Source organism: Trichechus manatus, unplaced genomic scaffold, assembly GCF_000243295.1.
Source record: "Trichechus manatus latirostris isolate Lorelei unplaced genomic scaffold, TriManLat1.0 scaffold00029, whole genome shotgun sequence".
Classification (NCBI taxonomy): Eukaryota; Metazoa; Chordata; class Mammalia; order Sirenia; family Trichechidae; genus Trichechus; species Trichechus manatus.
In genome coordinates, this window is record NW_004443965.1 from 12616050 (window position 1) to 12639514 (window position 23465).

Below are 23465 nucleotides of genomic sequence, written 5' to 3' on the forward strand. Positions count from 1 at the left end.
AGCAAATGGATATTGAATACATTTCTTAATCATGGAACTTCGATAATTATAACCAACCAAAACCCACTGCCATCGAGTTGATGCCAACTCATAGGACAGAGCAGTACTGCCCCATAAGGTTTCCAAGGCTGTAATTTTTACAGAAGCAGACTGCCACATCCTTCTGCCGCAGAGCAGCTAGTGAATTTGAACTGCCAACCTTTCGGTTAGCAGCCAAATGCTTAACCACTGCACTACCAGGGCTCCTTCTGATAATTACAGGTCCAAAAAAATATGCATCTTCCAAAGAACATAAGAACTACTTTAAACAATACATTTAATTTTAGTAATTTTCTTTATAGATCAGTTGAGGCTTTCTCTGGACTTACAGAAAAAAATGTTATGAGAATATTAGCTAGAAGCTGAAAGTTACGTATCATTCCTCAAATCAGGTCTAGATTCAAATGTTACCTCTTTAGACAGACCTTCCCTGACCACCCAATTTAAACAGCCGCCCCTTTCTTTTTTCTTCTTCTTAGAAATGAATCACTGTCTGAAATTACCGTCTTATCAATTGTACTTCTTCCATCAAAATTAGACTTAAGACTCAAAAAGCAGGATTCTTATCTGCTCTGCTCTGCCACCTATAGCAGGTAGGCAGTGTTGTTGACTGACTGACTGACTACTGGAAGGAACCATCTATAGTACTCTACCTTCCAGAAATAATGAACTCTTTCTTCAATACAGTTCCCTCTGAAGAAAAGTGCACTGAGAAGTGGTATCTTCAGTCCTTCTTTAACCTCTTAAGACGCTGAATTCTGTTTATCCACTTTTTGTTATTTTAGCTAGTCTCTTGCCTTGGATCTGTGGCAACTGCCAGACTTCTACCACTAAAGAGAAATCTTCTTATGCCAGTATAGGGACAAAACAAATCTAAAACACACTGGAGTCAAATACAAAAGACTGATCATTTCTGATAATCTCCAAATAGTACTTTGTAAAAGGAGCTTTAATACTTACGAAATGCTTTGTCTATTCTCCATCCATTTGTTTTCTCTTCACGTTTAAATTTATTCTGTTTAAAAAAAAACTACATATGTTAATTTTCTCTCATTAAATAAATTAAATTAGTTAGAAATATCAAGTATTAAAATGATGCTCTTATGAATTACATACAGTTCAAGTAATTTAAACCTCTAGCTTTTAAAAAGCAGGGATTAAAGATTTATACTGAGCTTCCTGATCCTCCTTATGATCAACAGCATGAATCAGCAATGGAAGCTGGGTTTACAGATGACAGAAAAAAACAAAGTCAACTAGCATAGAAAGAATTAAATCTAGAATCAATTAAGTTAATCAATGCTAATTTTTAAAAACTAATATATTCATATGAAATTAAACCCTTTACATTACTGCTCTTACATGTTTTTAATGGCATAGAGTTGAGACTCTAGAGAAACACTAAGCAAAATTTTGAAGCAGGTAAAGCTTATCTTAGGAACCTTCTTATATTTTAAGGCACATTTCCTTATGCTTGCTTCACCACCAAAGATCCCTATCCTCAGTTCCACTCCAGATTACCTCCGTCAGGATGTAGGTGATTAAGGGTTAGAGCTTAATCTGTCCTAAGGTAATTAGGAAGTCTGAGGGTATAAGTTTGTGTCTGAAAATATGTAATCCTGCATACACGTAATGGAAAAGGGATCAATCTGTCTCTTGTACAGATCAGTGGTCTACAAGCTTTTATTAAAAATACACACACACACACAAAAAAAATTTCTTATTGCAAAAAATTACACCTATAAGAGAAAATCACACAAAAAAAATGAAAGGCTTCATGGCCCCCTTCTTCTCTCCAAAGGGAACCAACCATTAACCTGACTTTTAAAGCAATCACTTTTTTGCCTTTCGCTATTGTTTTACCATTTACCTGTGTATCTTTAGGCTCTACAGTTTAGCCTTGCCCACATTTTTAAACTTTAACAGCTTTTAATGTTACTTTAACAGCTTTTAATCTATAGATAACTCACTTCTCTTCATTTGTTTCATTATTCTTTATAAAACTTGTTAACCATATAATACAAACATTTTCAAGGACGATCACCTTTCTTTCTGAAAAGGTTACAATATTCTTTAAACATCTCAAAAGTTAACAAAAATTACCACCACAAGAATTGACAAGCTATATAATCACTAAATTAAACATCCTGAGAGAAATGCCAAAAGGCTTCAGGCATTATTCTATTCTTAAACACGGCTTTATCATATTTTACCTAATTGGGAAAATGATTCAGAAGCATTGACAACTTTCTTGAAGCGTGTACTGATATCAGTCATTAACACCAATCATTAATGATAAGTCATTAATTTTCATGCTAGAACCCGAGTTGAGAAAGACTACTGTAGGATGTGGTCCTTATCTCTAAGTAGTGGCCCTTCTAGTGTCTCTGGTGAATGGCTGGGAATTAAAGGAGATCTTTCCATTCAGCTGTGCTAGAATGTTATCATCTCCCAGCATATGTGACTTCTATTATCTTCTTTCTGATCTCATCCCTATAGCAGTTGCTCTCTGCTAGGTCTCGTGCTCTGGTTATATGCAACTCAGACTTAGGTCAGGGCTCATAGAGAACTTCCATCAGGCTTGTGAGGCCTCCTCAACACAGCTCCCTTTTCTCAAGCACTACATCCCTAAAAATTCTCTGCCTCCTCAGCTTGGTAGGAGCTGTGCCCTGCTTGGCCTTTAACTTCCCTTCCTTAATTAGAAAATGACTCAAGGCAGACAGCAAAGGAGATTTCAGCAGAGAAATGGAAACTATGAAAAATAATCAATTGGAAATTACAGAAATGAAAAATATTGTATTTTCAGACAAATAACATGTGTTAATGATTTGATGGTTACGGGGGTGGGGAGGGAGGGTGAGGGTTATTCACTAACTAGATAGTAGATAAGAATCATCTTAGGTGAAGGTAAGGACAGCACACACTATAGGGGAAGCCAGCACAACTGGACTAATCCAAAGCTAAGAAGTTTCCTCAAGACAATCAAATACTTTGAGAGACAGAGTAGCAGGGGTCGGGGTCTGGGGACCATGCTCTCAGAAGACATCTATGTCAATTGGCATAACAAAGCTTATTAAGAAAATGTTCTGCATCCTACTTTAGTGAGTGGTGTCTGGGGTCTTAAAAGCTTGCAAGCAGCCATCTAAGATGCATCAATTGGTCCCAACCACTTGGAGTAAAGGAGAACGAAGAACACCAAAGACACAAGGACAGTATTGGTCCAAGAGATAGAATGGGCCACATAAACCAGAGACTTCATCAGCCTGAGACCAGAAGAACTAGATGGTGCCCGGCTAACACCAATGAACTTCCTGACAGAGAACACAACAGAGGGTCCCCAATGGAGCAGTAGAACGATGGGATGCAGAACTCAAATTCTAGTAAGACCAGACTTAATGGTCTGACTGAGACTGGAGGCGTCCCGGAAAGCATGGCCCCTGGTCTCTCCATTACCCCAGAACTAAAACAATTTCCCAGGCCAACTCGTCAGACAGGGATGGGACTGGACTATGGGACATAAAGTGATACTTGTGAAGAATGTGCCTCTTAGACAAGTAGACACAAGAGACCAAACGGGCAGCTTCTGTCCAGAGGTGAGATAGGAAGGCAGAGAGAGTTAGGAACTGGTTGAATGTTCATGGGGAATCTGGGGCGGAGGGGAGGAGTATGCTGTCGCAGAATGGGGTGAGCGGTTGGGGTCTCATAACAATGTATGTGAAAAAAAAAAAAAATTCTGTATGGGAGACTAACTTGAAATGTAAACTTCATTTCATTACAACAATAAAAAATAAAAAAAATAACATGCGTTAAAACTTTTTTGCCAACTGTGCTCCCCCCATCCCGAGGTATTTTCGTAAGCTGCTATGTTAATTTTTTTACAGCAACATGTAAAAAAAAAATTAGCATAGCACACTTAGAAAAATACCTAAGGGGAGGACACGGTTGGCAAAACCATATAACATGGGCTATTTGCATAAAATACAGTACAGTATCAGAAATGAAACATTCACTGAATGTTTTTAACAGCAGACTGAAGATAGCAGAAGACAAGGTCACAAACTTGAAGACATAGTAACTGAAACTATTCAAACTTGAATAAAGAAAATAGGGGAAAAAATGGACAGAGCTTCAGTAACCTATAGTGCAATGTCAACAAGGTAACACAAGTAAATGGAGTCCCAGAAGGAGAGAATGAAGCAGAAAAAGTATTAAAAGAAATAATGGTTAAAAATTTCCCAAATATAGTGAAAATATCAACCCATAGATCCAAAAAGCCCAGCAAACCCAAAGCAGTATAAACACAGAGAAAACCACACCTAGACACAGAATAGTTATACTGCTGAACACCAAAGTTAAAGAAAAAAATCTTGAAAATAGCCAGAAAAAAACAATTCGTCACATACAGGGGAAGATTACACCTAAAATAAGTCGACGGGAGGAAATGCTAAAGAGTAAAAAGTAATGAAGCAGAAAACACACAAACAACTGAAAAACTAATGTAGCCAAAACAAAACTGATTCTTTTAAAAGATTTCTAAAAGTTGACAAACCCTTAGCAAGACAAAGGGAAAAAAAAAAGAGAGAGGGGAAAAAAAAACATACGTTACCGATCAAGATCTATATTAGTGACTATTTTTGCCAACTGAAGGAAATTTGAAGAGGATTTTCACTTTTATGAAAAAAGGCAAAAAAAAGGTTGAGAAGGGAGAGGGTTGACATGTTGTGGGATTGTTAACCAATGTCATAAAACAATATGTGTACTATTGTTTCATGAGAAACTATTTGTTCTGTAAGCCTTCACCTGAAGTACAGTTAAAAATAAATAAATAAATAAAAATTAAAAAAAAAAAATTCAGCCACTAAAAAAAGGCAAAAAACAGAAATAGCATTCTGTAGCGATCAGTTAAAGAGGCAGTGTGCACCCCAGGCAAGACTGGCGAAGCCCCCACCTCGGGCCTCAGGGCCTTCCACAGCTCCGAGGGTGGGAAAAGTGCAGCGCCGCGGGTCACGAACCAGCCCTTCCAGCCCAGTGACCCCCTCCCTTCCTCCAGCATACCCCTTCTCCATCATGCTTCTTTTGTCCACCCACCTCTCTCCAGGCTGCCAGCAGAGCATGATCCACAGTCTCCAGCCTCCCAGAGAGCCTGGACAGGCAAGCTGGAGGCTGGTCTCTGCCCCTCTCCTAGGAGAAACAGTCCTGTGGTGAGGGCATCCTGGAGCCACCAATAGACCACCTCCCCTAGTGTGTGTGTCATCTGGCCTGTCAGCCTCTCTCTGAGAGCCTCGATCCCAGGCACCGGTGGGGGGAGTAGGGAAGTAGCTGATTCAGCATCTTTCCTGGCTGCTTCCCAGGTGCCTTGCCCTCCCCTTCCACCTAGCCCCGGCCATCCCTGGGCTGCGGGGCAGCTCTCAGGCCCTCCAAGAAGGCTGAGATGTGGACACTCTAGGACGCAGGAGCTGGGGAGAGGGGTGAGCCAGGGGGGTAGCAGCCTTAAAGCAAGAAGGGGCAGCCCTCAGGGCCTATGTCCCAGTTAGGAGATGTATCTGTCCTGACCAAGCTCCTTCCCCAGGAACCACACTCAGCGTCAAGCTGCCATAGCTTTGAACTGTGTCCATGAGCATCTGTGCTTTATTTCAATTTATTTAACATATCATCCCTGCTTCACTATATGTTAGTGTTACTTTAGGTTTTATGTGTTAATTGGTAAGATTTGGAAGGTTATTTTTTGGGTCTGGGAATGCTCAAAATTTTTTCCCATAGAAATGAATTGTAATTCAACAGCTCTGATGGGGATCACAATAGAAGGTCCTGGACAGACTGGGAGAAAAATGTAGAACAAAATTCAAATTCATAAAAAAGACCAGACTTACTGGTCTGATAGAGACTGGTGGAACCCCCAAGACTATGGACCTTAGACACCCTTCAAACCTGGAACTGAACTCACTCCCAAAGACTACTTTTCAGCCAAACAACAGACAGGTCTATAAAGTGAAAAATAACACCCATGAGGAATATGCTCTTCAGAACAATCAACCACACCAGACCAAAAGTGTAGCGTTTGCCCAAAAACAAAGTTCAGAAGGCAGGAAGAGGCAGGAAAGACAGGTGAATGGAAACGGGGAACCCAGGGAGGAAGTGGGTAGACAGCTGTCACACTAAGGGAATTGCAACTAATGTCATGAAACAAAATGTGTATAAACTGTTGAATGAGAAACTAATTTGTTCTGTAAACTTTCACCCAAATCACAATAAAGAGTTCAAAAAAGAAAAAGATTACAGCTGAGAAAACCCTATAGGACAGTTCTACTCTGTCATACTAGGTCGTTATGAGTCAAAATCAACTTGAATGCACACAACAACAACAAAGACTCTAGGGGGCCTGTGGCATATCTGAACCTGACTCAAGTTCCCACGTTGTCGCTACAGATAAAACAGTAAATAAACTGAAAGAACGACCTCCCCTAAAAAAATTAATGGTAACTGCTTCTCTGCTTTAAGCCATTTTGGTTTATGAAAGGCTTCATAGGAACTCTCTACTTTCGGATAGCAGTGGAAACCTGTATCACTATAGATTCTACAAACATTAAAAAGTAATAGTACGAAAACTTTATGCCAATAAATTCAACAACTTGCCATCAAAACTGATATGAGACGAAAAAATCTCAATAGCCCTGAATCTATTAAAGAAACTGAATTTATAATAAAAAATCTTCCTCCAAAGAAAACTATAGGCCCATAAGGTTTCACTGGTGAATTCTATCAAACATTAAAGAAGAAATAGTACTAACCATAAACAAAGCCTTTCAGAAAACACAAGAAGAGGGAGCACTACCCAACTCATTTTCTAAAACCAGCATAACTGATACCAGACAGGACAAGAACATTAAAAGAAAATTATAAACCAATTATCTCTCATGAACAAAGATGCAAAAATCCTCAAGAAAATATTAACAAACAAAATGTAGCAACATATAAAAAGAACAGTACAGTATTACCAAACGTGGTTTAATCCCAGGACTACAAGGTTGGTTCAACATTTGAAAACCAGTGTAATCCACTAGCCTTAAATACCGCCAATTTTAACTCACCTACACTTTGCCCAAAGACTTAGTGTAACCACACTAAGCTTTTAGGGGAAAGAGTCTGAACTATTTTTGAGAGAAACAGTCTAGTGACAAATTTATCATTAACTCCTCAGATCATCCAAGCTCCAATCTAAGACCATTAATAATTTACAGCCTTCAACTAAACTGAACTTCAATTTAACATTTTGTTCTCTTTATATCAAAGATCAACCCAAAAAATATAAACAGTTCATCTCTTACAGAAATGCAGTAAGACTATTTCATTATGCTGTACAATGCCCCTTACATAATATCCCCCAGCAATCCATGCCTAGCCTAGTTCTAGAAATACTAAACCTCTTTCACATAACAATACAGTGGTGATAATAATAATGTTTTGCTACGCGTCACAAAGTAGTTCCCACTTATTACAAACCACTGTTTAAGTACCTTAAATTTTTAATATAGTAGTCTTTACGGGGGCTTGTTCCTAACTGTGTTGTACGAAAGTTGGATGTTCGTAACCCGAGGACTGCCTGTATATAACTCTTCTTTTATTCTAGCTTCAATGCCTTTGTTGGTACTCCCTCAAATCCATTTTTAGACGTGGGTAAGGTATAAATAAAAAAAAAATACTAAAGTTAAGTATATTGCACCCATATTAAAAAATGAGAACTATATTTCTTTTCAAGCAAGAAAGAGGGATAAATGTAACAAAAACATAATAGTGAAAGGGGCAGACTGAGATTGAAAGCAAAGATAATAAAATAATAGTAACATTATTACTCTGGTCTATTTGCAATCAACAAATGTGACTGGTTTACTTTACCTTAATTTCTATCCTTGCTCTGTGAGGAAAAAGTTGTCCAATCATAGAAAAGTCAGTTCCCACCATGCTAATGGCTAAAAAGAACATATCTGTTTCTGCAAAAATAAAGTTTTAGAATGATTGAAAATTAATCTTCTCAATATTTCAGGCAAAAAAAAACTTACATAAGTATATACTCTGAGTTAAAAATAAATTTAACAGTACTTGACAGTTTTTCATTAAAGTCCAGAAAATCTTTAGTCATAGATTTCCATTTTATTGCAAAGAACTTCATGGAATATCTAAAAACATTTTCTTTAAACTTTTTAAGAAAAAAGCATTAAGTATAAGAAATCTGCATGCTCATACCAAAGCAGAATTAAAAAAAGACATTCTGCCTATATGGTTTCATTCAACGTGGCCTAAAGAAAGCTGTTAATTATAGTCAATATAGTATTACGCTATGTAATCAACTAGGATGTGCTAAGTAGTATGTGAAAGAAAATAGCTAGAAAGATACACAAGTTACTTCAGGAGAATGGAATTGTGAAGTTGGAGAAGAGAGGTATAGAATCTTTCCTTTCGTTCTATATGCTTCTGTCATGTTTGAAATTTTTCCCAAAACAAACTTTTATTTTTATAATAAAAAGTAAACAATAAGCAACAGCATGCAAAAAGTACCATCTGATTTTTAAAGGTGTAATTTTTACCCGTAAAAACTTCATTACACAATACAATCTGAGGTAGAACATTATTATATTATGACCACTAGAAACTGTGTTCCATTACAGTGGTGTTTGTTGTGCAGGAATTTGACACAGAGGAATAGAAAAGCGAAAATCATCATAAAGCTAATTCCTAAAAAAATTTCTAAGATACAGTCCCATGTCAAGGGAGCAGGGAGGACAGGAGTGCCAATAAAATTAGTTAAAAACTTTTGAGGAGAAAATAACATGGTAGTTTTCATTTTATTTACTTATGAGCCAAAAGATAAAAAAACCCATTATTGCCGTCAAGTCAATTTTGACTTAATTCACAAACAGAAAAAATAATTCACATCATTTGAAATAAATAAATTACACAATTTAAAATGAAAATCAGTTACCTTTATTTGACCATGGTTTAGAGTAATAGTTTTTTCTAAAGCTGGAATATGTAGTTGTAGAACCACGCTCAAATATGGGGTCATTTTCCTCAACAACACAGGGGCCTTTTGTCCTTAAAACTTCTACAGTTAAACTGAAAGAAACACATTTCCAGATAGATCCACAATTAAAATAAGGGGAAAAAAAGTAAATGAGATCTGAATAGTTATCAAAAGTATGTATATTCTTCCAAGCATCTGCTAATTTTCACTTAACATGTGATTCCCAGGGGGTAAAAATAAAAGGCATCTTGTTTTCAAAATCCCTAAGAGTGACATAAAATTTACAAAATGTCTTCGGACCACCTAAAAAAAAAATTATTTTCTTGACTTCAGTGTATATTATCACACTAAGCCCAGCAGGGGATACTGAAAAATACAAGCATTTTATATTTATGTTTTACATTCCATCAGTCAAAGCAGTTAAATATGTTTTTAACTTATTTGATGATTAGTAAAATCATCATAAACTAATGGAAAACAGAATTAAAAAAAACTATTAACAGTAGTATTACATTTATGTCTATCATAGAATTTAAATGTTATAAAATCATTTCTCACTATCAAAATACTTTCCATCTCTCTTTTATATTTATTTATTTACTTATTTATCATCTTTAAAAAAACATACACTTCGGAAAGACACCTGAATTCCACAACGCCCGATTTGCAGAATTTAATGTTTTAACTGAGAAATTAAACTAGAATGTGAATTAAACATCACCATGGCAAAAATCATAAAATACGTTTCCTTGTATTAGGTCTCACCACACACCAGAATATGGTATTAGTTAATAATATGAAAATCGGAATATTGACTTCAAGACTATGAGTCAATCCTAGAAATCTAGCCTCAGTGGAGGATAGTATGGGATTAGTTGCACAGCTCAACCCAATTATCAGTAAGTCAGGAAAACAACAGTGTTAGGTTAATGAACGATAGGTCAGTACTACCATCTTCTCATACAAAACCCAGCATTATAAAAACCGCTAAAAATTATAAACAAGTCTAACCTATCTATTTACAACATCCATTATGCAAATATAAACATCAGGGTCTAAGTGACAATGACAAATATAGAAAAATTTGATCTCTATTATTAAACAAAGTACATTTTTTCTCATGAAACCATAATCTGTCTCTTTTTTTTTTTTTTTAGAGTTACCTTTCCTCATCCAAAATAATAGAACCATCTTCTGCCACTTTTACTCGAGGAACCAGCAATGGCCCATCATCAGTCTCTTCTTCCATTTCTTCATTTTCTTCAGCATCAGGAGTACTCTTATTTTCTTGCCTACCAAAAGTAGTAATGATAGATTAATTCATATAGACATGAGAAGTGTTTTCAAACAGTATGAACTTCTAAAATAAATTCTTACAAATTCAAACTCCTAGCTATTTCCAACCGTCCCTATGACTAATTGAAAATACTGTGTTGCTGAATACATAAGATTTCTTCAAATTTTATTTCAGTAGTATTCAGTAGAAGCATTTACTCTTTCAAAGTAAGAGAAATGAATGCTCATCTTTTCCATCTCAACTGAACAGCAAAGTAAACCATCCAGTTATTATGGAATTAATAATAATCCCTTATTAGTTATGCAGCATTACTTTAGAGATCATTTTATTTACTCTTCAGAACAACCCTTTAGGGTTAGTATCTTCATACCTATTTGAGGCTTACAAAAAATAAATGACTTCTGCTCTAAGTTACACAACAGTAAAGGTACAACCAGAAGTCAAACACAGGTTTCCAAATAATGACTCCCGATCCCATACACTTTCCATTCTACTACACTGTCTCCTTAAGGTTTTATTACAGCAAATATAACATATAAACCTATAAAATATAACTATTTTTAAAGCTTCAGAGTATTACTTTAAAACATTGTGGATCCTAGGCAAAATAGTAATCACTACTTAATCAATCCTTGAAGTGACAACCAGAAAGCTCCTAATGTTATTGGAGTAATTTTCCACAATCTCCCACCTAGAATTACAAGACTACAGTAACTTCCTAATAGGCCTCATGAGTGGGTTTCTTGGGAGTAAACTAACATACAACAGTGCAAGGTGGAAGGTAGCACAAAGTTTGTACAACAAATAGACTATATCGAGAAATATTAAAAATCATACCTATTGTAGGACAGTGGATATATGTATTATGAGAGAGAGACAGAGAGAAGGAAGGAAAGAAAGGAAGTAAGGAAGAGAAGGAGGGAGGGGAGAAAAGAAATAGAAGGAAAAAGATACATGTTTGCTTGGATCTGAGTAGACTAGAATTGGAATGATACATTAAAAATCCATAACGGGGCCAAGATGGTAGAGTAGTCAGACGCTTCCTGTGGTTATTCTTACAACAAAGACCCGAAAAAACAAGTGAATAGATTATGACAATCTAGAAGCCCTGAACATCAAAGGCAAAGTTGAGGAATCAGACTAAGCGGCAGGGGAAGGGAGAGATGGTTCAGAAGCAGCAAGGAGTTGCCAGATCTGACATGGCAGGAACTGGTACCCTGTAGCCAGCGCATGCGGCAAGGCAAGCAGTGGCGCTCGGGACACGTTTTCCACACTGGGAGAGAATGCGTGGCGGAGAGTCTACTCAAGCCTCCAGAACCAGTGAAAAGCGGCACTCAACTGGCAAAAGGTAAGTACATGTGTCTAACCGACCACGTGGATCAAAGACATCCACTCTGGGAAAAACCTCTCTCCAATTTACCTTACCCGTCCCCGCTATGCACCCGGTCCCCAGGCTGGCTTCAGCCACTGCCATGTCCCCTGAGCCAGAAGTAAGGACCTGTCATGCCCTGAGCCATTCTCCCAGCCTTGGAGAGGGAAAAAATTAACAAACAGGAATAAATAATCTGCCAGCTCCCCAAAGTCAGGAACACAGGGTAGGCGGCAGCTCGTTTGCCCAGGTACAGGCATAATGGGTCCACAGACTTTGAATGCCTTTCACACCTGCATAGGCTTGTGTGAGCCCATTTAAACAGGGTACGCCCTCATTAGCATGGTAAAACAAGGTATATACCTGAAGCCTAACTTCAACTGTCAGCTATACAGTAGAATGGCAGATTGTGACATCTGACACCGCTCTGCCCATTAAGCAGCCTACTCACCTACCCACATCAGGGGCCTGAAGACTGGTGGTTCCACCCACTCCACATAGCCACCCAAGACAGGGGTCCAAGAGTAAGGGGTGCCTCCCAGTCCTTACAGCCAACAGCACTGGGTGACCATAGGCCAGCTGTAAAACCTGCCCACAACGCGCTCTAGGAAACAGGGACATGCTTTCCTCCCAGACACTCGGGCAGCCGTCAGCCCCTACTTTGCTCAGTGCGTGACCCGCTACTGCAGCCAGATATCTGTGCCTCCACCAACCACCCCTGCCCGTCATGGACTGTAGGTGAGACTCTACACCACATACTTGGTGACCAACAACCTGGGCAACTGAGCTGAATCCATACAAGAAAAGTAAACAGACTCTTGGGCACACATACCTAGTAACAGATCTTCCTATCTACCGACAGGATGTTAGAGCTTCAAAGATGCCAATAATCAAATTAGCTCACATGAGCACCCTATTTGGGCATATCAAAACAAAACAAAACAAGAAGCTAGGACACAGTAAGCAAACATAAAATAAATAAATATAATAACTTACTGATGACTCGGAGACAACAGTCAGTATCAAATCACGTAAACAGGCAGACCACTATGGCTTCAGCAAGCTCCCAAAAAACAGAAACAAGAAACTTTTCAGAGGAAGAGAACTTCTTGGAATTACCAGAGGTAGAATACAAAAGATTAATATACAGAACTCTTCAAGAGATCAGGAAGGAGATCAGGCAAAACACAGAACGAACCAAGGAACATACAGATGAAGCAACAGAGGAACTTAAGAAAGTTATACAAGAGCATAATGACAAATTTAACAGGCTGCAAGAATCCACAGAGAGGCAGCAAACAGAAATCCAGAAGATTAACAATAAAATTTCAGACTCAGACAACTCAATAGAAAGCCATAGGAGCAGAATTGAGATAATAGAAGTCAGAATTGTTGAGATTGAAGATAAAGCACTTGACATCAACTTACTGGAGGAAAAATCAGATAAAAGAACTTTTAAAAATGAAGAAACCCTAAGAATTATGTGGGACTCTATCAAGAGGAATAACCTACGAGTGACTGGAGTACGAGAACAAGGGTGATAATAGAAAATACAGTGAGAACTGTTGAAGATTTGCTGGCAGAAAACTTCCCTGATATTGTGAAAGATGTGAAGATATCTATCAAAGATGCTCAATAAACTCCATACAAGGTAGATCCCAAAAGAAAGTCACGAAGATATAATCAAATCTGCCAAAAACAAAGATAAAGAGAGAATTTTAAGAGCAGCTAGGGATAAGCGAAAAGTCATCTACGAAGGATAGTAAGAATAAGCTCAGACTACTCAGCAGAAACCATGCAGGCAAGAAGGCAATGGGATGACATATATAAAGACTTGAAGGAAAAAAACTGCCAGCCAAGAATTCTATATCCAGCAAAACTGTCTCTCAAATATGATGGCAAAATTAGGACATTTCCAGATAAACAGAAGTTCAGGGAATTTAGAAAAACCAAAAGAAAATCACAAGAAATATTAAAGGGAGTCCTCCGGTTAGAAAATCAATAATATCAGATAACAACTTAAGACTAGAACATAAGACAGAGCAACCAGATATCAACCTAGATAGGGAAGACACAAAAATAAATCAAAGCTAAAATGCTGAAAAAAGGGAAACAGACATGTCAATATGTAAAAGATGACAACATTAAAACAAAAAAGAGGGACTACAAAATGTAGTCATATACCTTTCATATGGAGAGGAAGACATGGTGATATAAAGAAATAAAAGACTGGTTTACACTTAGAAAAATAAGGGTAAATATTAAGGTAACCACAAAGGAAACTAACAATCCTACACATCAAAATGAAAAACATAAAGACTCAGCAAATACAAAATCAACAACACTGAAAAAGACGAAAAGAAAATACATAAAGAAAAACGACTCAGCACAGAAAACTAAGTGCAACAAAGAAACTGTCAACAACACACAAAAAAAGACATCAAAATAAGAGCACTAAACTCATGCCTATCAATAATTATGCTGAATGTAAATGGACTAAATGCACCAGTAAAGAGATGGAGAGTGGCAGAATGGATAAAAAAACAGAACCCGTCTATATGCTGCCTACAAGAGACACACCTTAAAGACACAAACTAAAACTCAAAGCATGGAAAAAAATATATCAAGCAAACAACACTCAAAAAAGAGCAGGAGTGGCAATATTAATTCTGACAAAATAGACTTTAAAGTAAAAGCCACCACAAAGGTTAAGGAAGGACACTATATAACAATTAAAGGGTCAATACCAGGAGAACATAACTATAATAAATATTTACGCACCCAACGACAGGGCTCCAAAATACATAAAACAAACTCTAACAGCACTGAAAAGAGAGATAGACAGCTCCACAATAACAGTAGGAGACTTCAACACACCACTTTTGCTGAAGGACAGAACATCCAAAACGAAGCTCAATAAAGACACGGAAGATCTAAATGCCACAACCAACCAACTTGATCGCACAGACATATACCGAACACTCCACCCAACAGCAGCCGAGTACACTTTCTTTTCCAATGCACCTGGAACATTCTCCGGAAAAGACCATATATTAGGACATAAAGTAAGGCTTAACAGATTCCAAAGCATCGAGATATTACAAAGCATCTTTACTGACCATAAAGCCATAAAAGTAGAAATAACATAAAAAGCAAGGAAAAAACAATCAAATACTTGGAAACTGAACAACATCTTGCTCAAAAACTACTGGGTTATAGAAGAAATTAAGGACAGAATAAAGAAATTCATACAATCAAATGAGAATGAAAACACATCCTACCATAACCTCTGGGACACAGCAAAACCAGCACTCAGAGCTCAATTTATAGCAATAAATGCGCACATCCAAAAAGAAGAAAGGGCCAAAATCAAATCATTAACCCTACAACCGGAACAAGTAGAAAAAGAGCAGCCAAAGCAGCCCTTGGGCACCAGGAGAAAGTAAATAATAAAAATTAGAGCAAAATTAAATGAAATAGACAATAGAAGAACAATTGAAAGAGTTAACAAGACCAAAAGCTGGTTCTTTGAAAAGATCAACAAAATTGATAAACCACTGGCCAAACTGACAAAAGTAAAACAGGAAAAGGAGCAAACACACAGAACAAGAAATGAGATGGGCGGTATCACAACAGACCCAACTAAAATTAAAAGTATCATAACAGAATATTATGGAAAACTGTACTCTAACAAATTTGAAAAACTCGAGGAAACAGACAAATTTCTAGGAACACACTACCTACCTAAACTAACAAAAACAGAGGTAGGACAGCTAAATAAACCTGTAACAAAAAAAGATACTGAAAAGAAAATTTTAAAACTCCCAACAGAAAAACGCCCCGGCCCGGATGGTTTCACTGGAGAAGTCCACCAAACTTTCCAAAAAGAGTTAACACCACTACTACTAAAGGTATTTCAGAGTATAGAAAAAGATGGAATACTTTCAAACTCATTCTATGAAGCCAGCATAACCCCTGATACCAAAACCAGGTAAAGACACCACACAAAAAGAAAATTACAGACCAATATCCCTCATGAACATAGACGCAAAAATCCTCAACAAAATTCTAGCCAATAGAATTCAACAACATATCAAAAAAATAATTCACCATGACCAAGTGGGATTCATACCAGCTATGCAGGGATGGTTTAACATGAGAAAAACAATCAAGGTAATCCATCACATAGATAAAACAAAAGACAAGAACCACATGATCTTATCAATTGATGCAGAAAATGCATTTGACAAAGTCCAATGCCCATTCATGATAAAAACTCTCAGCAAAATAGGAATAGAAGGGAAATTCCTCAACATAAAAAAGGGCATTTATATAAACCCAACAGCCAACATCATCCTAAAGGCAGAGAGTATGAAAGCATTCCCCTTGAGAATGGGAACCAGACGAGGATGCCCTTTATCACCACTCTTATTCAACATTGTGCTGGAGGTCTTGCCAGAGTAATTTGGCTAAAAAAAGTAATAAAGGGCATCCAAGTCGGTAAGGAAGAGGTAAAAGTATCTCTATTTGCAGATGATATGACCTTATACGTAGAAAACCCCAAAGAATCCACAAGAAAACTACTGGAACTAACAGAAGATTTCAGCAAAGTTATCGGGATACAAGATAAACATACAAAAATCAGTTGGATTCCTCTACACCAACAAAGAGAACTTCCAAGAGGAAATCACCAAATGAATACCATTTACAATAGCCCCCAAGAAGATAAAATACTTAGGAATACAACTAACCAGAGACGTAAAAGATCTATACAAAGAAAATACAAGACACTACTGCAAGAAGCCAAAAGAGAGCTACAAAAGCGGAAAAACATACCTTGCTCATTGATAGGAAGATTCAACATTGTGAAAATCTCAATTCTACCCAAAGTGATCTACAGATACAATGCAATCCCGATCCAAATTCCAACAGCATTTTTTAAGGAGATGGAGAAACAAATCACCAACTTCATATGGAATGGGAAGAGGCCCCAGATAAGTAAAGCATTACTGAAGAAGAACAACAAAGTGGGAGGCTTCACACTACCTGATTTTACAATCTATTATACCACCATGGTAGTCAAAAGAGCCTGGTACTGGTACAACAACAGATACATAGATCAATGGAAGAGAATTGAGAATCCAGATGTAAATTTATCCACCTATGAGCAGCTGATATTTGACAAAGGCCCAAAGTTCGTTAAATGGGGAAAAGACAGTGTGTTTAACAAATGGTGCTGGCATAACTGGGTATCCATCTGCAAAAAAACTGAAACAAGACCCATACCTCACACCGTGCACAAAAACTAACTCAAAATGGATCAAAGACCTAAATATAAAATCCAAAATGATAAAGATCATGGAAGAAAAAATAGGGACAATGCTAGCAGCCCTAATGCATGGCATAAACAGAACACAAACCATAAGTAATAACATATAAGCACCAGAAGAGAGACTAGATAACTGGGAGCTCCTAAAAATCAAACACTTATGCTCATCAAATCTTCACCAAAAGAGTAAAAAGACAACCTACAGACTGGGAAAAAATTTTTGGCTACAACAAAGTTGATCAGTGTCAAATCTCTAACATCTACAAGATACTGCAAAACCTCAACAACAAAAAGACAAACAACCCAATTAAAAAATGGGCAAAGGATATGAACAGGCACTTTGCCAAAGAAGACATTCAGGCATCTAACAGACACGAGGAAATGCTCACAATCATTAGTCATTAGAGAAATTAAAATCAAAACTACAATGAGATACCATCTCACCCCAACAAGGATAGCATTAATTGAAAAAAACACCAAATAATAAAGGTTGGAAAGGTTGTGGAGAGACTGGAACACTTACATATACATTATTGGTGGGAATGTAAAATGGTACAACCACTTTCGAAATTGACTTGGTGTTTCCTTAAAAAGCTAGAAATAGAAGTACCATACAATCCAGCAATCCCGCTCCTTGGAATATATCATAGAGAAATAAGAACCATCACACGAATAGATATATGCACACCCATGTTCACTGCAACACTGTTCAATACAGCAAAAAGATGGAAACAATTAAGGTGCCCATCAACAGACGAATGGATAAACAAATTACGGTATATTCACACAATGGAATACACGAAAGGATAAAGAATAATGATGGATCTGTCAAACATCTCATAACATGGATGAATCTGGAAGGCACCACGCTGAGTGAAATTAGTCAATCGCAGAAGGACCAATATTGTATAAGACCACTATTGTAAGAACTCAAGGTTTAAACACAGAAGAAAATATTCTTTGTTAGTTAGGAGGGTGAGGAGGGAGGTGGGGGTATTCACTAACTAGATCATGGACAAGAATTATCTTAGGTAAAGGGAAGGACAACACACACTACAGGGGAAGTCAGCACAATTGGACGAAAGCAAAAGCTAAGAAGCTTCCCGAATACAACCAAGCACTTCGAGGGACAGAGTTATCAGGGGCTGGGGTCTGGGGACCATGGTTTCAGGGAACATCTAGGTCAAATGGCATAACAAAGTTTATTAAGAAAATGTTCTTTGTGCATCGCACTTTGGTGAGTGGTGTCTGGGGTCTTAAAAGCTAGCAGGTGGCCATCTAAGATGCATCAACTCGTCCCACAGCACCTGGGTAAAGGAGAATGAACACCACAAAAGACACAAGGAAAGCACTAGCCCAAGAGACAGAAAGGGCCGCATAAACCAGAGACCCCATCAGCCTGAGAGGGGAAGAACTAGATGGTGCCTGGCTACCACCAATGACCGCCCTGACAGGGAACACAACAGAGTCCCTGAAGGAGCAGGAAAACAGTGGGGTGCAGAACTCAAACTCTAGCAAAAAGACCAGACTAAATGATCTGACTGAGACTGGAGGAACCTCAGAAGATATGGCCCCCCGACTCTCTGTTAGCCCAAACTAAAACCATTCCTGAAGCCAACTCTTTGGACAAAGATTAGACTGGGCTGTAAGACATAAAATGATACTCGTGAAGAGTGTGCTTCTTAGCTCAAGTAGATATATGAGACTAAATGGGCAGCTCCTGTCTGGAGGCAAGAAGGCAGAAAGGGACAGGAGCTGGATGAACGGACACAGGAAATTCAGGGTAGAAAGGAGGAATGTGCTGCCACAGCATGGGGAGTGCAAGTAGGGTCACATAGCAGTGTGTGTATAAAATTTTGTATGAGAAACTAACTTGAACTGTAAACTTTCATTTAAAGCACAATTTAAAAAAAAAAATCCATAACATCTGTTGCCTCCAAGGAGGGGAACTAGATGACTGAAGAACAGAGTTGGGAGACTTTTCTCAATATACTCTTCTGTTACTTTTAAATTTTATACCATGTAAATATATTATTATTCTAAAACAAAACAAAAAACTCTTAATTCTAAAACCTGTAATTTAAAATCATAACATTAGCCATTCTTATAATACACAGTGTGGGATTTTCATATTGATGTAAATCAGGCGTTAACTTTTACTCCTGCCAGTGACTCTAGCTGTTAAAATTCTATCAAATGTAATTGGAGTATAACAGAAAAAAACATTTGTTTTTTTTTTTTTTTTTAATGTACCCGTAACAGAATGTATTTTTAAAAAGCATGAGAAGCTTACTCTCTTGTCTGGACTGGTGTCAATGATTTTTCAGTTTTCTTTTCTTGCTCCAGTGAAGAACTATTAAACACAAATAAAAGAATAATAAATTATTAATTTATACCTTATCAATTCTATCAGTAGATAAGAAGGAAGTTATTTTCACTTCTACGTTGTTTTTTTGTTTGTTTGTTTTTTATAATATACCATAACACTTCTATTAATGATGGTGTGGTACAATGATCAATTTTTCAGTCAAAATTTTTTTCGCCAAGTACAAGTAATTTGTAAGACCCTGAGTAGGGAATGCTCTTACCCACCATTCCTGGGTGAAGGGAGTCTCCCAGGCCCGAGGCATGAAGCAACCTAGGTGGCTTGTCTCTAACTCCTAGATGTCAAACAACTAAAAGCCTAGGTTCCTGGCCCTTCCTTCAACTGGGCCAAAGACCTGGTGAATCCGAAAAAGGCCTATACTGAAAAATATGCCACTACTTCTATCTCCACTTGCTAAACCATCAACAACAACTGGAAGACTGAAGTTTACTATAAACCCTCTGCCCATTAGATTAACTTTGATTAAAGAAGCTTTGTTCTTGGAGGAATTGTTAATCAAAATGCCACCGTATTTAATTAAGAAATGTGGCATAAAATTAGATCATCCCTTTGGATCAGGTAATAGAATATTCAAGTCTTTGCCTTAGAATATGGTAAACAGTGTACCTTTCTATGCATAAAAAACCTAAGAAACACTTTCAGATACACTAAAACATCTCTAACAATAATACAGTAATACTGATTTGATGCACATCATAAAGTATATTTTAATGCAAATAATCTGTGCATTCTACATTTGTTTGCCAACCATGCCCTACCCTTCCCGTGTGAGGTATTTTCGTAAGCACACTATGTTAATTTTTTTTATAGCAACATGTTAAAAAAATTGGCATAGTCACCCTTATGAAAATACCTTGTCAGGGGAGGGCGCAATTGGCAAACAAACGTAGAAAGTACATGTTATTTGGGTAAAAATACGGTAGTGCCCATTTGTTATTACGAATCATTGTATGTAACTTGAATTTTTAATATAACAGGATTTATGGGGATTGGCTCATAACTACGGGTTGTACGTAAGTCAGACGTTTGTAACCCAGGGACTGCCGGTACTGGAAACATCACTAATTTTTCCTATAAATTCGATCTTAAAAGGACAAAAATGCTCTAAATTTTGTCAACATGCTTTTGGGAAACTGAAACTGTACTCTGAAAGTGATACTTAAATCACTTCATACCCAAAGTAAAAAAGAAATTATACTCACGTCATTGGATTGTTATTTGGCAGGTAATATATGAAGTCTCTCATGGTCATTTTTGAACGATCTGGTGGCCTCTGACTTTCATTTATAGCATATTTGTTTTTCCACTGCTTCTATACACAAGCACACACAGATTCACTATTACTTTATAAATACAGAATTTCAGATATACCATATCCAAGTATACAGCCTACTACTATATTCATCCCAACTGCTTTAGTAATATTCCTATTCCAATTATGTTATATTATAGAGAAAAATTTAGAAACTGAATATTAAAAGTTATAGCACATTAAGGAATTTTAAAAACTAAGGAAATTTGAGATTAGTACTGGATAAAAGTTGAACATATAAAATCTTGCTACTGATGCATTCTAAGTAGAAAAGTTTACTGAGAATTTATAAATACATAGCTTTTACTTATCCTGTAGTGAACTGGAATTGTGTATTTTATAAAATTCTTGAAGCAACAATGTTTAATTTTTAATTTCCCAAAATAAATCCAGTTAAGCAGATTTTACAAAACAAAACTTTAGAGGCTTAGATTTGAACATAAAACCAATACCAAGCCCATTGCCATCAAGTCTATTCTGACTTATGGTGACCCAAAAGGACAGTCGTACTGCCCCAGAGGGTTTCCAGGAGCGGCTGATGGATGTGAACTGCCAAGCTTTGGTTAGCAGCCGAGCTATTAATCACTGCACCACCAGGTCTCCAAACAAACATAGGTTGAAATCCCATATCCTTCACTATGTTTGACACAAAGCAAACAACCACTCTGAGCTTGTTTCCTCGTGTATAAAATAGTGGTATCTATTTCACAGTTTAGAGAATTAGATGGCAATATAAAGAACCACGCAAAGTTCCTTTCTCTTAAGAAAACAGTATTCTATAACTAATAATAAGAGCTGGCATTTGTTGGGCACTTACTATTTGCTAGGCACTAGTCTAAATTAATTCTTTACAACCAACCAATGAGGTAGATACTATTACCAGTTTTTTATGGACAAGGAAACAGACAGAAAGGTTAATTAAGTTGCTCAAGGTCACCTAGCTACTAAGGGAGGAGGGTAAGATTGAAACCTTAAGTATCTCATTCTACAGCCTGAATGATTCACTGATATACTGCTTTTCCAGAAAAAGAATGAATCTTCCCATCAATCTTCAAGATTAAAAAGAACATGGATGAAATCAACAGTCAACATTATTCTCAGAGAGACTGAAGCACTGTCCTTGAGAACAGGAACCAGACAAGAATGCCCTTCATCACCACACTTAATCAATATCGTACTGGAAGTCCTATCTACAGCAATAGGGTGAGAAAGGAAAATAAAGGGCACACAAATTGATAAGGAAGAAGTAAAACTAATCCTATTTGTGGGTGATACGATCCTATACATAGAAAATCTCAGGAACTACACAAGAAAATTACTGGAACAGAAAAATTCAGCAAAGTGGCAGGGTACAAGATCAACATACAAATACAGTTGGATTCCTCTACACTGAAGAAAGAACTCCAAAAAACAAATTAGGAAAACAAAACCATTTATAAGAGCTCCCAAAAAGATAAAATACTTACGAATAAATCTAACTAGAGATGTAAAAGACTTACACAAAGAACTAAGGAAAAAGTTCAAGCCTTGAATTGCAATATTGAAGGATTCTATGGGTTAAACACTGAATGATGCAAAAAGCATCAAAAGAAGACAGAAGGAATTCACAGAGTCACTGTGCCAAAAAGAATCGGTTGGCGTTCAACCATTTCAGGAGGCAGCATATGATCAAGAACCGAAAAAGTCCAAGCTGCACTGAAGGCACTGGCAAAAAACAAGGCTCCAGGAATTGACAGAATATCAACTGAGATGTTTCAACAAATGAATGCAGCACTGGAAGTGCTCACTCATCTATGCCAGGAAATTTGGAAGACAGCTACCTGGCCAATCATTTGGAAGAGATCCATATTTGTGACCATTCCAAAGAAAGATTATCCAACATAACGTGGAAATCACTGAACAATATTGTTAATATCACACCAAGTAAAATTTTGAAGATAATTAAAAAACAGTTGCAGTAGTACATCACAGGGAACTGCCAAAAATTCAAGCTAGATTCAGAAGAGGACATAGAACGAAGGATATCATTTTTAACATAAGATGGATCTTGGCTGAAAGCGGAGAATACCAGAAAGATATTTACCTGTGTTTTATTGACTATGCAAAGGCATTTGACTGAGTGGATCATAACAAATTATGGTTAACACTGAGAAAAATGGGAATTTCAGAACACTTAAATTGTGTTCACGTGGAACCTGTATATAGATCAAGAAGCAGTCATTCGAACCGAACAAGGGGATACTGCATTGTTTAAAATCAGGAAAGGTGTGTGTTGGAGTTGTATCATTCACCATACTTCTTCAATCTGTACGCTGAGCAAATAATCCAAGTAGCTGAACTATGTGAAGAAGAACATATGTCAAGGCTGGAGGAAGACTCATTAACAACGTGCAATATGCAGATGACTCAACCCTGCTTGCAGAAAGTGAAGAGGACTCGAAGCACTTACTGATGAAGATCAAAAACTACAGCCTTCAGTATGGATTACACTTCAACATAAAGGAAACAAAAATCCTTACCACTAGACCAATAAGCAACATCATGATAAATGGAGAAAATATTGAAGTTATCAAGGACTTCATTTTACTTGGATCCATAGTCAACACCCACGGAAGCAGCAGTCAAGAAATCAAATGACATATTGCACTGGGCAAATCTGCTGCAAAAGGCCTCTTTGAAGTGTAAAAAGCAAAGATGTCACTTTGAGGACTAAG

General features: G+C 37.2%; 1 protein-coding gene across 10 annotated transcripts in view; it reads right to left on the bottom strand.

The window, feature by feature from the left end:
- BDP1 (B double prime 1, subunit of RNA polymerase III transcription initiation factor IIIB) overlaps nucleotides 1-23465 on the bottom strand; it is a 127321-nt gene that overhangs the window by 98631 nt on the left and 5225 nt on the right. For all 10 annotated transcript variants that reach the window (XR_002823746.1, XM_023729537.1, XM_023729545.1 and 7 more), the window contains 6 exons: nucleotides 20642-20751; nucleotides 19347-19406; nucleotides 10222-10350; nucleotides 9017-9150; nucleotides 7933-8027; nucleotides 1000-1054 (listed from right to left, as the gene is read on the bottom strand). Coding sequence is in view for 9 of the 10 variants with exons in the window: in XM_023729537.1 (XP_023585305.1) it covers nucleotides 1000-1054; nucleotides 7933-8027; nucleotides 9017-9150; nucleotides 10222-10350; nucleotides 19347-19406; nucleotides 20642-20751 (583 nt within the window). In the remaining variant the exon portion in view is untranslated. The remainder of the gene's footprint in view (nucleotides 1-999; nucleotides 1055-7932; nucleotides 8028-9016; nucleotides 9151-10221; nucleotides 10351-19346; nucleotides 19407-20641; nucleotides 20752-23465) is intronic.